General features: G+C 39.7%; 1 protein-coding gene across 13 annotated transcripts in view; it reads left to right on the forward strand.

Annotated features, from left to right (window-relative positions):
- KHDRBS3 (KH RNA binding domain containing, signal transduction associated 3) overlaps positions 1-15811 on the forward strand; it is a 185504-nt gene that overhangs the window by 48735 nt on the left and 120958 nt on the right. For all 13 annotated transcript variants that reach the window (XR_007401599.1, XM_049092775.1, XM_049092772.1 and 10 more), the window contains exon 2: positions 14690-14808. Coding sequence is in view for 12 of the 13 variants with exons in the window: in XM_049092775.1 (XP_048948732.1) it covers positions 14690-14808 (119 nt within the window). In the remaining variant the exon portion in view is untranslated. The remainder of the gene's footprint in view (positions 1-14689; positions 14809-15811) is intronic.

A 15811-nucleotide genomic window follows, 5' to 3' on the forward strand; every position in this document is an offset into this window, starting at 1 on the left:
CTTTGAGGCCAAGGAAGTAAGATTGCGCTCTCCGCAGTTAAAAGAGATGCTACGTAAGTACGCTGTATGCCCAGGAAAGCTGTCTGGCCTTTGCTTTAGGGCCTTATTACCATTAATAAATCACTGGTCTAAAATTTAATTGAGTTTTCAAGCACTGTGGAAATAGAAGAATCAAATTAGAAGAGGCTCAGTGCCATTAGATTAGTGACTCCCAATCCCAGGTGTTGGGGACAGGTCTGAAAAGCCTAGGTTTCTCCCCCATTCTTATACATGAAGAAATGAGGGTTCAGTGAGGCTAAGGGACTTACCAGAAATGCTCTGGTGGTCCAGTGCAGGCCGCCCCTCCAGCACCTGTGCTCCCTGCCATTCTCTGCCTGGCTTGTGCTCCACTGGGACCCCTGAGGACCTAGCATGGGACCTGGCACAGAGCACTTAAGATTCCCAGCCTGCTAATTCTTGGGTACTTTCCACTGCACTTCCAAGAATTTGCCATAAGGGGCTATCAGTCAGGTAAACAGAAATCACATCCGCTATTTTCATAGAGAGGATTTGCTGTAAAGAATTGGTTAGGCAGGTGCCTGGTGGCTGGCAAAGCAAGTGTGGATACAGAAGTGACACAGACTAATACAGGTACTGCCATGGACCCTCACCCTTAGGGCACGGGGAACAGAGGAAGAACCTGGGAGGAAGCACTCCATGGAGCAGGAGTGGGGGGAATGGGGGGAGGCCCAGTCAGTGTGGTTATTCAGGGAGCTTGAAAAGGGAGCTCCGGAGCCAGGACCCAGACATCTGAGCAGAGGGTCCTGGCTTGCTGAGGAAGTGTGGTGAGTGTGGCTCTGGGAAGGTGAGGGAGTCACGTCACTGCTGGAATTTGGAAATGGCATGGGGCATGCTGCCGGAAACTGGAGGCAAAATGGGAAGATTGACGCCCCCACAGGCTCTCCTCCTCTGGAACATCCCCTTGCAGACCAAGAGACCACACCTTACAAAGCAGTTTGTTTATATAAGTGAGAGTATAGGCGCCTTTCACTTGGTTCATTCACACCTGTGGGCATTCTTAAAAGTTCATCAAGTCTTACATGAAGAATACCATCGTTCTCTATCATTCACTCAATAAATATATTTTGAATGCATGTTGAATTTATGATGTGGAACTAGGTACTGGGGCCATTATGATGATTAATGTGATTTTGCGTGTGTAAGGACTAGTCAGGCAGACAGATAATAAGATTTTAAGTTCACCTACAGAGTCCTGACCAGCACAGACTGGGCCCACCCAGTTAAATCTTAAGATCACTAGTTCACCTTGGATGCTGTTATTAGCATCTTCATCTCTCTAACTGTGCCACTGCCCTTCTGACTGACCAAATCTAATCCCTCTTATATGATATATAGAAATATTTATACATATGTTTTTATTTTTCATGAATCATTTATCCTTTAGGATAAGCATTTTAAGTTACTTTGGCTGGTTTTCCTAGATAGCACTTTTCTACTTTTTCCCATTATTTCTTGCTTTACACAGTATTCTTAGACTTTCTTCCCCTAATCATTCCTCCTCCCTCTTCCATGAATTACTGTTATTTCAGATCCACTGTGTATCTATTGATGTACTGTGGCCCACAGTTGCTATACAAATTGGTTAAATTCTTGAAAATGGGGCAGGGGAACACTTCTCTGGATTGCTGGCCATGCTGTTCTCCTTAGTGTTCTCATTTTAGATTGTTAACTCATTTGTAGACTAGAACAACAAATTTTCCCACCTCCAGTGTTGAAGACAAGAGAATAGAAGCCTGTCAGACATCAGCGTAAGATACTAATTGCTAGCTTTAGTCAAAGTAAAGCCCTGTATGCCATCCTTTGATTCTGTCTCATTTGCCCAGACAGGCCATGTGGGTCAGTCCTGTAAAGTAACAAGTAATCTGTATATTCAGCCTTAAAATAAATCAGTCGATTGTTAGGAGATTTGACAAGTAGAACTCACTAGCCTGCATAATTGTTTAACTAAATTCTTTATGGTTGAAGGATAGAATGAAAACGAATGAAGCTGACTAGCCTTAGCATCTTTGGGGTTTTTTTGTAAGATCCCTAGATGATTTTAACATACATCTTGGTTTAGAATGTGAAGTTCTATACCCAGCTTGACAAATACCCTAAAGAAAATCCCCAGTGGGAATGTCCACTGTGAAAAGACAGCATCTGACTTACAAGGAGGAGCCATGCACAAAATGTAGCTGGAGAATGACCTCGTGTGGGTAACTCTTTCCAGCTTTACGTTGGTGTGGAAAGCTTGTTCTCATTTTCAGTGAACTGTATGTATCTGTGTTGGCGTGTTCCATGTCCTCAGAGGCTGGGACTGTAAAGTGTTTCCAAATTGATTTTTTTTTTATCAGTGTCTTAACTTCTATGATGATTGAATCTGGGTGACAAAATTTTTGTCTCTGCCATTATTGTATTTTGTTTTAAAAAAGTGTTTTATGCCTGTTTGCCACTTTCCAGGTAGCTTAGAAAAACATGGAGTTATGAGGGAAGTATAGTATTTTTAGGCACCTTGTATGTTTGTATTCATATTAAGCTATGTTTGTGCTTTTTCTTTTAAGCTGTCTTCATTTTACTAGCATATCTAATGGTTTTGTTGACACATGTTTTGTATAGTATCGGAGTAGATGTATTCTTTGGGATCTAGTTGCAGTCCTTGGTTGTGCTATTTGTTTTTAGTGTTCTTTTTATAAAAGTGACCCTGTATCAGCTTATGAAAAATATGATTTAACATCTTAAGGATCTTTCCCCCCCAATTACTCTTTTTGCTGTATAAATAGGGAGTGATTATGATTATGAAACTGGCCTAAAAATGTCTGTCTAGCCATCACATGATTATATCCTGCTTTGAATTTATTTTGAATAGTCCATCATAGCTGTGGAGTTTGTATTTTGTACATCTAACCAATAGAAAATATTCATTGGTAATCTTATTAGATATGAAAGTAATAGAGAGTAAAATGCTTGCATTATATGGTTGTTATAGGATATCATTAGTACAGTCATATTTCTATCTCCAAGTGTGGTAATGCCAGCAGGATAAATGAGAAAGACACTGAATCTTCACACAAAGGAAATGGGTTTTATAATGAGTACAGTCGGAACAGAACTAATCTCTTTCTTGGATCATTACTTCACCTAATCATAAAACCTTTTTTAATTCAAATCCTTGCAGGGTTCTAATTGGTGACCTCTGGAGCCTGATAATTGTTTAAGATAGCTGGTCTTTTGCAGTATACTTAATGATGTTTGCAATTAAAAGTGAGAAATGTGGTGTAACCCTCAGGCAGGTATAACTAAAAAAGCAGATTTTCCTTTTTTCAGTCTTTAGTAGTTATTCCCATCCCTCCTTTCAGTAGTTACCAACTTAAATCATTATTGACTTGAATTAACCTTTTGCAATGTTGTCTGCATTTAATCTGTGGGTTTACTGAATCTTCATTGGACAAATGTAAATGGGTTCTATCCAGAATAATACTGAAGCATTTGGAACTGCCTTGGATTGGCCTGTTTGGGAAGGCAAGAACTCCTAGCCAAATTTCATCACTTTCTCGGTCCATCTTCTTGTTACAGGTCTTGTTTGCGTGATTTAAGTAGAAGGTGAACCATTCTTTGCAGCCAATGCCAGTAAATACTTCTGAACTTTCTTTACTACCAGATGAAAATAGGTCAATAGAAGAGAATTTGCCAACATTCACCATTAGAACTGGTAGAGCCATGGGTGAACCTGCGCACCCTGGTCATTTGTTGTCTTCATCAGTCTACATAACAGCATGCTGGAAATGAGTTTGAACCTGTTGTACATTTATTATGTTATTAACTCCCTCTGTTGCTTCTGTTATATTTCTCAGTAAATAGTGTGCATTCCAAAAATGCAGTCGATGGACCATTCCTGTAAAAGTCTATTGATTTATTGGAGGTGGAATTTAATCTGTTGTGCTCACCTGTTGGCTCAAAGGTTCAGTTTTGAATTCAAAGTTGTATGGTAATTTGGAGATGAAGCAAAGCCTTTGAGAGTCCCTAATCCTGCAGTCCAGCGTCAGCTCTGCCACTGAGCAGATATAAGAGAAAAGAGGATGATAATTTCTGCGCCATCATCTGAGAAGTCGTGAGGACTAATTGTAGGTAGAGCCCCAGTAGAGTGTCCCGTGTATAGGAACTGTTCAACTTGTTAGGTACCTCCTGCAAGTTTTAGGGAGCTTCTCAGCTCTGATTCATATGCTTTGGTCTTTATTGTTTTAAAATTTGGGGCAGGGAGCGGAAACCTTTTGCAATTAGAAGTTATTTTGAAAATTGATAGAATTTTGTATCCAGATCCAGTAACCTACTTATTTCTGAAGGTCTTTGAGTCTTTCTCCTTGAGGCATTGAGTGATCATGCTAGGTATCTTTGTATTGCTCTTTTTTTCTGCCATGATGCCCTTTGTTTGGTGAACGACTGCATATATTTAAAGGGAAATTAAGGTGCAGTAAATTGGAAGCATTTTTTTTTCCGTAAAAAGAATTTGACAAAATGTTTATAATAATTCTGAGTAGTGCTCAGAATTTTTTAGTTATCTGGATTTGATCCTTTAGAATCATATAGCTTTTCTTTAGAATTATATAGCTTTAAAGAAAAAAGTATTATATAGCTTTCACAAATTCTTTTTGAAATCCATTCTATAATGAGATACTTGTAAGTAAATCATTGCAAATTAAGTACTATATGAGGTAATACTGGCCTATATTCTATGCATTATAGTTTTTAAAGCAATGTGATAAACATGGTTTCTTTTGATACTTTCAATAGCTTGGTGACTTTCTGCAAAAATGAAATAATCCAAAACTCTTTTTCTCACCAAAATAAGATCCCTGTACTACAGTAGTACCAAGAAACCAGAGGGAGCGTTACTTTAGGAAGAGATGAACCATGGTTGGGGTCCTGAATCGAGGGTGACTGTGGGACCTCAGCTGAGTTCCTGGATGCCTCCAAGCAACTGTTCCCTTTCTGTACAACAGCTACTTCGCTACAATGTTATAAAGATTAAGTACCTAGAAGATAGTAAATAAATTCTGGCAACCTATATTATTGCTATATTTTTGTTAATTATCTATGATGGATAGAATTAATTCTTCCCTTCCTCTTTATCAATCTTTCTTCCTTCCTGGAGAAGTTCGACTTTCTTTCTTTGTGTGTATGTTTTTGTCTTATGTGTTGTATGTATATTTAAGGATATTTGTGCCTAAATATTTGCTGTCTTTATAAAAAATAGTTTACTTCCAAGCATCCTTAATATTTAGAGTATCGACTGTGTCCCGCTTCCTGGATGGTATATGTGTGTGTATTTATGGTGAGTCTGTTCATCCTTATTAGACAGTGATATGCATCTCTACTCTGCTGTGCCATTTATTTCTGTTTATGGAAGATTATTTGCAAGATCATGAGCTGTATGAATCAATCTAGTCTGGGCAGGTTTTAGTGTATTCAGCTCTGGTTTGAATCTAATAGGTATTCAGTTAGGTTTGGATTGCTTAAATAAAGTAATTCCTTAGTGAAAACATTTGTCATGTTGGAGGTTAAAAATTTCTTTTCAGACCAGCAGCCACAGTAACATTTTAGTAATCTGTCAAATAGAATTTATAGTGGCTTTGAACACTATTTATATATCTTTTAAGATCAGTTTAAATTTTCCAACTGGGCTGTTGTATTATTTTGAAATAGATTTCTGAATATTGAGCATGTGATTATTCTCCTCCTTATCTGGGCTTCTTGTTACTGTAGATCCCGGCTGAGCCCTGTCCTCTCTGATCAGTTATAGAGGGTTAAGGTGCTTGGAAAGGGGGTCTACTGACTAGATTTCTGTCCCCACTCAGACTTAATTTTGCTAATTGGTGGTACTTACCTACATTTTTATGACCCTTTTAAGTGAATTTTTACTAAGTGTCATGCATGCATGTATTTATTTATTTATTTAGAGAGAAAGAGTGAGTGGGGAAGGACCAGAGGGAGAGGGAGAGAGAGAATCTCAAGCAGACTCCACACACAGTGCAGAGCCCAAGGCAGTCCCAATGCCATGACCTTGAGATCATGACTCTGAGCCAAAATCAGGAGTTGGATGCCTAACCAACTGAGCCACCCAGGTGCCCCCAAAGTAGCTTTTAAACAGCTAGTAAGATGGGCTTTGACATTAGATATACCTTGATGTCAATCCTGACTTGAGTCCTTGTTACCTAACTTACCAAACTTGTTAAACATTTGAATCCTCTGGTCTTATTCTGTGAAATGGACATGATAGATCATAGATTTGGTAGGATAAAGAGAGACTATAAGTCCAACACAGAGCCCTGTACCTGGTGAATCACTAGGTAATGACAGTAATTACCTAGTCAGTACTGGTATGAGTGACCTCTGAAACAATTGTCATTACTTTTCAGTATTTTGCTGTGTGATCCATGTGGTAAGCTCACAGATGGAAAGTTCTGTGTGTAAAGGAGGTATCAGAAATTCTTTGAAGACTCCTTTGGTTTACCAGAGATGGAGGCCTAGGGAGCTGCTTTTTGCCTTCCCAGGTCCTCTGTCTACCCTCTCTGCTCTGCTCTGCACCCAGGAGGCTGATGTGGATGCATGAGGCTGTCTTAGCAGACACTTCTGCCTCTGCCTTGTAGTTGCATCTGAACTGCCCAGTGGGAGGCCCCAGCAGAGGATCCTCGGGAGGATCCTCCGGAGGGAGAAGTGAGATCTGAGGGCATGTTCTCTCTGGCTTCTTCCCTGTTAGGTTACAGGGAATGTAACCTAATATAATGAGTTGTCTGCTTCCTTCCACGGGAGTCTAGGACCCTGTCAGGCCACCCTCACTACACGCAGCCTCTTTCTTTGCCTTGTCTTGTTCCTTTGGGCTCATGTCTTGGGGCAGTAACACCTCCCTTCCTGGCTAACCTGAGAGTGCTACATCATTCTTTGTTGCTATGAACCTAGCTTCTCTGCACCTTTGATATGCAGGCCCTTAATTACATCCTCTTCAGATTACGGAGTTTGAATGCCATTGTCTCCTTCTGGAGTCCTGTTTGTTGGATCATTCAAACCCAGGGGAAGAACAGAGGCTGTAGGCATAAGCAGAGTTGCAGAATATCAGGGTTTCTCACTAACAGTTTTTGACCTAAAAGATAAATTCCATGTGGGCTCAGCATAGGAACGTGTTGGTTCATTAATGCATTCTTTCATTGACCTGTTTTGTTAAAGAATGTGTTTTTCTCCTTTATGGAAACGCTGTGCTACAAGCCTGATTGGCTGTTAGCTAGACAAAATGTTTTAACGACCTGTGGATGGAACGTGTTGGCAAAGTGTGCTGTATTCAGAGTCCTGAGTTTGAGTCTCTGTAATATTGCTTGCAATCTCTGTGACTTTTAGAAACACATTTTCCAACTTCTCTCATGTGTGCAATGTGAATAATACTCACTGATCCTGGAATATTGTCAGGATCGTGTGAGATAAAGCAGCAAAAAGACTGAATAAAAGGTAAGGCTATAAGCATGTGTGTTTGTAATGAGTTTTCACCATCCAGCCTCTCACAGCATGTCCCTGGGAGCCCTCACCACATGCCAGGCACCATGAAAGGGGTAGCTGACAGTCTGTGGGAGAAATCAGACAGTAGGAGGTTAGCCCTATGGTAAGCATAGGTGCTGTGTTCTTTTGGTTAACTCATCTGGAAATTTAAGGACAGCCCTTCCGGGAGTAGAATTTAGTTGGAGACACCAAAGAGAAGACACCTCAAGGCCAAAAGCCCATATTCCAGTCTTAGAGAACAAGTTCAAAAGCCTACATATGGCATGGTGGACGTTGTGCTTTAGAACCTGTGGACAAAGGTGGGTGTTGTGGGCTAGAGAATAGGATGGTGACAGGAGGACAGGTGTGTCCTGTGTGTTCTCTCTGATTGGATACTCAGTAGGCTTGATGCTTGCTCTAAATATGAAGGCTTTGCCTCTGACGGCTTCCTCATTTGTCTTCTGTCCACATCAACTATAAACAAGCTGTCTGGTGCCGTCTCACAGTTGTTGTTTATCCCGACAGACTGTTTTATTATCTAGCTGTGTTTTAACTTGCCCCAGCCCCCAACCCCCCACATCCCATCCGTGTTACTTACACCTTAGCTGCCAGATTGCCTTTCCTTAAGGATGTCTCCCATCACAGCACACCCCAGCTAACCACCTTTAGTAGCTCCCTGTTGTTACTCAACTGTTAGGATCTCAGTTTTGATCTTAAGAACCTGGCTTGCCTCTTTATGTTTTTGTCCTCACTTCTTCTCTGTGGTGGCCCAAGAGAACTACCCCTCCTCTCACCCTGAACCTGTTCCATCTTTCTTCAGGAGCCCAAGACACAGTCAGGAAATTGAGTTCATGCCTAAGCTTGTTCCCTAACGGGCTCTGTGATGGCAGGATCTTGTCGTCATTACTTGTCTCATCTATTCCATTTTGTACTGTTTGAAGAGAAAAGGGAAAAATAGATTATGCTATCTTAGTAAAACTCCATCTATCAACTGCACAGTCTGACTAATCGAATGAGCGAATGTGAACTGGTGTTACACGAGGCTACTTACCTTCAGTGAAGAATTCATCATTTCTCTGCCTGACAAACTCCATTCCTTACCCTGTAGCACATACTTTCTAGCTTTTCAAATAATTGTCCAAATTCCAGAGCTGTTAGTCCCTTTCCTGCAGCACTGTGTGCGTTATAATATTTGTCTGTTTCCGTGCACACATTCCCTATATTCTGTTCCCAGCACCTTATATATTTCCTCAACATATCAAAACCCAGTCAGCACTTTTGGGTTGGTGCCAATCCTCACTGCTCATCCAAGTGAACCTCACTGCGTTTAAAATATTACCAGATTCTCAAATTAAAATGTTTTACATGTCATTTTCAGAAACCTATCTGTTGCTTCAAGTAAGATAAGCAGCCTAGGTAAATTTCCCATTGCAGTTTCAGTAAAATAGTACATTGAATGAAGAACTTAAAATGAATGATCAAGAGACATTAAAGCTCTGGATTACTAGCCAAGATGCATAATATAAGCATGTATAAATTTCTGTATAAATTTTTATTCTATTCTGTCTCCATATTTTCAAAAATTGTATAAAGTGCTTAAAATTTAATTTTATGTAATTTAAATGGATAAGATATTCATGTTTCAAAAATTTAAAACAACATAAAAGATTCAGTCCTGCTTATTGTCTACTGATTCCCTCATGTCTGCTAGTTACCACTGTTACTAGTTTTTTATATATAAGTAGAGAGAAATTTTCTGTGCATATACAAGTGAATATGAACATATATTGTTCACTGTTTGACACTGTGTGTGTGTGTGTGCGTGTGTGTGTGTGTGTGTAAACAGTGATTCTGGTGGAGATCGTTTTCTATCAGAAGATAAAGAGTTCTTGATCTTATAAAGTAGCTGTGTGCTGTTTCATAGTGCAGGTGTGCCCTAGCTTCTGTAAACAGGTTCCTGTTAATAGACATTTAGATGATTTTCAGTGTTTTGCTATTAAAGACAGTGCTATAAATGGATAACTTTGTACATAATATTTTATACTTAAGTCTGTGTGTAGGGTAAATTTATAGAAATGGAGTTGCTCAGCAAAAGGAAAATATCAGTTTCGATGTACTTGATTCTATGAGAGAATATAAGCATTTTTAAAAAGATTATTTATTTGAGAGAGAGAGAGAGAGAGAGCGAGCAGGGGGATGGCAGAGGGAGAAGGAGAGAAATCATCAAGCTGACTCCCCCCTGAGCATAGAACCTGATGTGAGGCTTGATTCCACAGCCCTGAGATCATGACCTGAGCCAAAATCAAGAGTCTGCTTAACCGAACAAGCCCCCAGGCACACTGATCTTAAGCATCTTTAATGAAAATTTACAGTACTCAAATTATTTAATATGTTAAATAAATACTGAAAATTTAACTCGGTGTAAATCCAAAGGTGATTTGGCTGGTTTTTAGAGGATTAGTGGATTTTACTATGTTTGATGGGCTAAAATACAAAGGTAAGTGGCCATTGCTTAGGAAGCTCTGTACATGCCCAAGTCAAAAACAAAAAAGAAATGGACAAATAAAAAAGACATTGTAATTGACACTAGTTTCTGGGCTGACAGAAATTTGATGTCCATGGTTTGCAAATATAACGTTCTAATCCCCTGCATTATCTAAACCCTAATCACACATTTGCTTATTATTTCTGAGCTGGGAGATGGCATTGGTACATTGAACTGTGTGGTAACAAAATGTAATCTGGGGATTAGTCAAAGTCAAATCCCTCATGCATTCGACCTCAGAAACCTGATTGGATTTTCTCTGTGGTTGGCCTTCACTGGCTGCAGTTAACTAAGAGGTTACATCCACCTTGGTGGTGTCAAGCATCTTCCCTTCCCTAGAGAAGATCAGAGAGGTGGTCACGTGGGTTTTGGAAATGAAATGCCCAGTTAGGGACAGGCATAAATGCCAGAAAGCTGTTTCATGAATTCGTACATCTCTTGTGCAGTCCCCCTGCTTTTTTGCATTGTATTTTGTGGGACTTCATGAAAACATCAAACTTCTTATGATCCTCAATCAAGTGGAAAGTACAAAGTTGTTGATTGAATGAATAGTGTCTAAGAAACATCCACAAAAGTTTTGACCAGTTTTGAATTTTGTAGCTGGAAGGCCTGGGAAAAGTCTAGTAGCCATGATTTAAGCTGGATGTGTTTGACCTCAGGCATGGGATCGGGGCTTCCTCTTATTGCTGTGTAGTGTGTTAGGTTCAGTACATGCAAACCAACACACTTGTAGCGTGGCATCAGGCTTTCACAATTTTCAAATAGATCTTAAACAGTGATATATTATATCTGAACATAATTCAAAGCTTACTTAAGGCAACAAGATATTTTAGCAACGTAAGATTTTCACAGTTGACTGTCTAGAGATGAAATGAGGTATCATATATTTTTTTATTTTTATTTTCCTTTTCCAAATCATAGGTATAATCTCAAACTTTAATGTAATATATTGTAACATACATAATTTTCTTCTAATTTTTTGATCTTTATGATTTTATATGTTACTTAAAATGCTTACTGTCACTGATTCAAGGAATAACATTTGAATGCTGATTATGGAGTTATATATTGTGCATATGTGATGAGTGCTCAAAAATCATAAAAATGCAGTGTTATTTGAAAATAGGTAATTACACTTATTTTAACAAATACTTCTGTGCATTAAAAGTTCTTTTTTTTCATTCTACAAAGTTTCAGTATATCTAATTTTGTTGAATTCTGTATGCTAAAGGCATTTCCAATTAGAGCATAAATGCATAAATAAAAATGTGGAATTAATTTTCTTCTAATTAAAGCTGAAGTCATGAATTGTCATACTTGATGGAGCAGATGAGATGTGACTTATTGTTCTTTACTAAGGAAAACAAAACTAGTTTAGCTCATTTACACCATTAGTTCCAGTTTTTAAATCCTGTGTGTGTGTGTGTGTGTGCGCGCGTGCATGCGAACATGCACTTGTGTATTCATGGATAACTTCTGAAAGAGTATATGATATTGTAATAATCATTGCCTCTGGAGAGTATGGGGGTAGGAGAAACCTTTTAAAAAATTTTATATCCTGTTATACTGTTTTAAATTTTTACCATGTATATATTTCACTTTTATAGGAAAAAATCAAAATTAAAAAGACTCTTAAAAGATTTTTCAACAATAACGAGAATTATCTAAGTAAAATTTTGCATTTCACATCCTTCAATTTTAATGTACATTTTAATGTCCTATACAGATCCTATTTAGAATCTGTTTTCTGGATCTGAAACTAGGATAATACAAGAAAGCAGATGGAATTATCAATTAGTTTATTTGGAAGTTTAGTACTATCTTCAGGGCCTCTCCTGCTTGCCTTCATCTTCCTCCTCGTCACTTGTAATGCCTTTTGTGTAGTGTCTCCTGACACCAACCAGTTCTCCAGCACCAACTGGGTGTCCAGAAGTTTGAGCTAGTTCAGTTCTGACTGCGACTCCTGCAGGTAGGGTAGACCCCACAGAAAGAGGGCTGTGCCCCACAAGACTGCCCTCACTTCAGGCATCAGCTGCAGATGGGGTGTCCGGGCTGCTCACACTGCTGTCCGATGAGCTGCGAGTTTGGGGGTTCCACAACTCATTCCTCAGGTTTGATAATTTGCTAGAGTGACTCACCGGACTCAGGAAAGCACTCTGCTTACCATGGTTAGTTATAAAGGATGTAAGTCAGTAACAGTCAAACAGAAGAGGGATGCAAAGGCAAGGTGTTGGAAGGATGTGGAGCTTCCATGCCCTCTCTAGGCACACTACCCTCCCAGCACTTGGATGTGATCACCAGCCCAGAAGCTCTCCAGACTCTTGTTGAGGGGGTTTTGTGGGGTCTTCATTATGTGGGCAAAATTGATTACCAACAATCATTGGTTGTTGATGACTGAACTCAGTTTCGAGCTCCTCTTCTCTCCCCACAGGTGGGAGTGCTGAATGTGCCAGCTTGGCACTTGCTTGATTTTTCACATGGTTGGTTTTTCTGGCAACCAGCTCCCTCTTCCTCTAAGAGTCATCTCATTAGCATGAAGGCCAGTATGGTTGAAAGGGGTTGTTAGGAATGATAAAGTGCACTCCTATCTCTCAGGAAACTTGTAGGGTAGGGTAGGGTTTTAGGAGGTCCATGCCAGGAGTCTGGAACAAAGACCAAATATATATTTTTCATTACACCCCACATAGATACTGACTTTTTTTTTTTTAACCATGCATTGTTAAAGAAAAAAGTTATTCTGACACTTGTTAAAATGGTAAGGAAGACTTTATTCAGGACTATCATGATAGGTGTCAAGGCTGTCACTGTGGAGGAGAGAGATCAGGTTCAACTTGAATACATGCAAGACAGTTGAGGTTTTAGTGCTCAAGAGTGGAATGAAGGGGTAGGATGGATGGAGGAGGGAAGGCATCAGTGCCACCAGGCTCTTTAGTGGTAACTGAAGCCTCCACGTTAAGTCACCTTATCCTAAGGTGCCATGAAAATCTTATTTCCTGTCTTACATGGCATAAAAAAAAAATGGTGGGAGAGACTTGCAGTGGCACACTGTCTTTACAGTCAGACAAGCCTGGAGGTAAATCCTACCTCTGTTATTTATTAGCAAAGTAACCTATTTGGACTTCTTGTTTGCCGTCTCTTGTGAGGATTGAATTATGTTGTGACTGTGGCATATATTAAATTCTTAGGTATTCCTAGCCCAACAAGCAAAACAAATGAGTACGTGTGCCCCTTTATACAAGTGACATCACCTTTGGGTTCTCTCCATGCTGGGGCTCCCTTCCTTGAACGTGCGTACCCCGTGGTCCGTCCGTGGAAGGAGCAGTGCACATACACATTTGTTCAGCACTCATCCGAGCGCCTGTTTGTGTACCTCTTACACAGCCAAATGCTACAGGCAACTGTGTGAGGAAACAGCATCTGAAATTTTCTGAGATTGGGAAGGTGTACCCAGTGTGTGCTTCGTGGTACCTGTTTGTTGAAGGAAGAAACAGCTTTTTACCTAAGAGAAATTTACATTCTGGTGGGAGAGTATCTTGATCCACTTGGGCTGCTGTAGCAGAATAGCACAGACTGGGATCCTTATGAACAACAGAAATTTATTTCTACACTTTTGGAGCCTAGAAATTGAAGATTAACGTGCCTATACGAGGCATGTGGTGTCACACGAGGGCCCGTGTGGTTCATGGTTCTGGTTCATAGGTGGCAGTCTTCTTGCTGTGTCCTCATATGGCAGAAGGGATGAAAGGGCTCCGTGGGGTCTTTTCTATAAGGCACTAATCCTTTTCATGAGGGCTGCACTGTCATGACCTAATCACCTCCTTAGAGCCCCCACCTCCTAAGACCATCACATTGGGAATTAGGATTAGAGTTGTACAGAAAGTGTTTTCAGAGTGAATATCAAGGTGAAAGTGATTGATTCCTTCCTTCCTGCCCCATTGGCGAGAGGGATAGTCACACATAAAAAATAGTATTTGATGTGGTTCTTGAAGGAGATGTATAAAATTGAAATAATAACATTACAAGCAGAGAAGAGAACATTCGCGAAGACGTGAGTGTGTAGTTGATCCGTGTCACCTGTGGGGAGGGTAGATTTGGTTGGGGAGGTCAACTGACAGAACATTGTCTAGGGCTTTTAATGCCATCTCAAAGAATCAATTCCTGCAGATGTAAGCCTCAGAGAGCCCAGCAGAGCTGATGGATAGGGATGTCAGGACTTTGTTACACTGAACAGAGAATACTTTCGGGCTTTTCTTAGCGGTTTGAGCAGCCTTTTCCTGGGATTCCAGAAGGCCCCAAGAAACTTATTTTTGTTGGTGTCTGTTTTTCAGCTGGCTCACTGTTCCCTCCAGTAGCATGGGCTGTTGAGACTTGACTTTGCAGAGCCATAGCACCTGCCTTTTTTCCTACTGTACTGGCGAAGAATGATTGATAAAATGGGAAATACGTCTTTACTCAAAAAACTCATGTTGATCTCATAGTCCCCATTTCTGTATTTGATTTCGTGCCTCAGTAGAGCCAAGCAAGAACTCCCAGCCTCTGGGGTTCTAAGTCATGCACTTCACGGTTATCTTTTTTCCTCCACAGAAATAGAAAAGTTTCAAAAAGGAGAAGGCAAGGATGAAGAAAAGTACATCGATGTGGTGATTAATAAGAACATGAAGCTGGGACAGAAAGTGTTAATCCCTGTAAAGCAGTTCCCTAAGGTAAGACAGTGAGGTCTGCAGGCTTGGCAAACCCCATCACAAGGGAGCAGAGGTGGAATTTATATTCTGTTTGATATTGTCTCGAGGTGTTTTCCCATAGCATAGCCCTCCCACACCTCACACCAACACAGATATACTTTCACAGTTAATTAAAACTTAAAAACTTATTTCGTGATCCTCTCTTTTCTGATTGACTTTAGTGTTAGGGAGTCCTAAAGAATTATACTTCTGAGTCATCCTAGTGATGGGGCTTTGGACAACCTATGTGACTTCTTTCTACTTTAATTTCTTCATCAGATGAGGTTGGATTGTTAAGAATTAAATAAGGTTATCCATATTAAATGCTTAGCATAGGGCGTAGGCACATAAATGTTCAAAATATTACCTGTTCCAGAAAAATATTCTATTTATTCAAGTGTGATATCATTGAGCAGGATGACAATAGGTGCTTTAAGGTCTCCATCTAGTTCTAAAATCTTGGTCATTTTAGATTTGACATGATGATACATTGATACTCTTTTTATCCCATTTTTCTTTCTTCTGAGTGCTTATGTACATGATTTATGCATACTGCTGTATATACATCGGCAGTTTGTTTCTTTTGAATGCTGACTAGTAGTCCATTGCTCGAGTATACCACAATTTATTTATTCATTTCTAGGGCAATTTTCAGTTTGGAGTTACTATACATTAAATTGCTGTGAACATTTTCATACAGGTTTTCACGCATTTTCATACATTTTTTGGAGTTATGTTTTTCTTTTCAATGAGTACTTAAGATTTAACTTGCTGTGTATTTAATTTTACAAGAAATTGCCATACTTTCTCCCAAAGTGATTGTACCTTGTTGCATTTCCAGGAACAGTGCAAGCCAGTTGTAGTGGCTCTCTATCTTCATCAGTGTCTGATGTTCTCAATCTGTTGAATTTTAACCATTGTGATCATATATTGGTATTTTCCTGTGGTGTTCATTAGCATTTCTCTGATGAGAAGTGATGTGTTC

This window comes from Canis lupus, chromosome 13 (assembly GCF_003254725.2).
Source record: "Canis lupus dingo isolate Sandy chromosome 13, ASM325472v2, whole genome shotgun sequence".
NCBI lineage: Eukaryota > Metazoa > Chordata > Mammalia > Carnivora > Canidae > Canis > Canis lupus.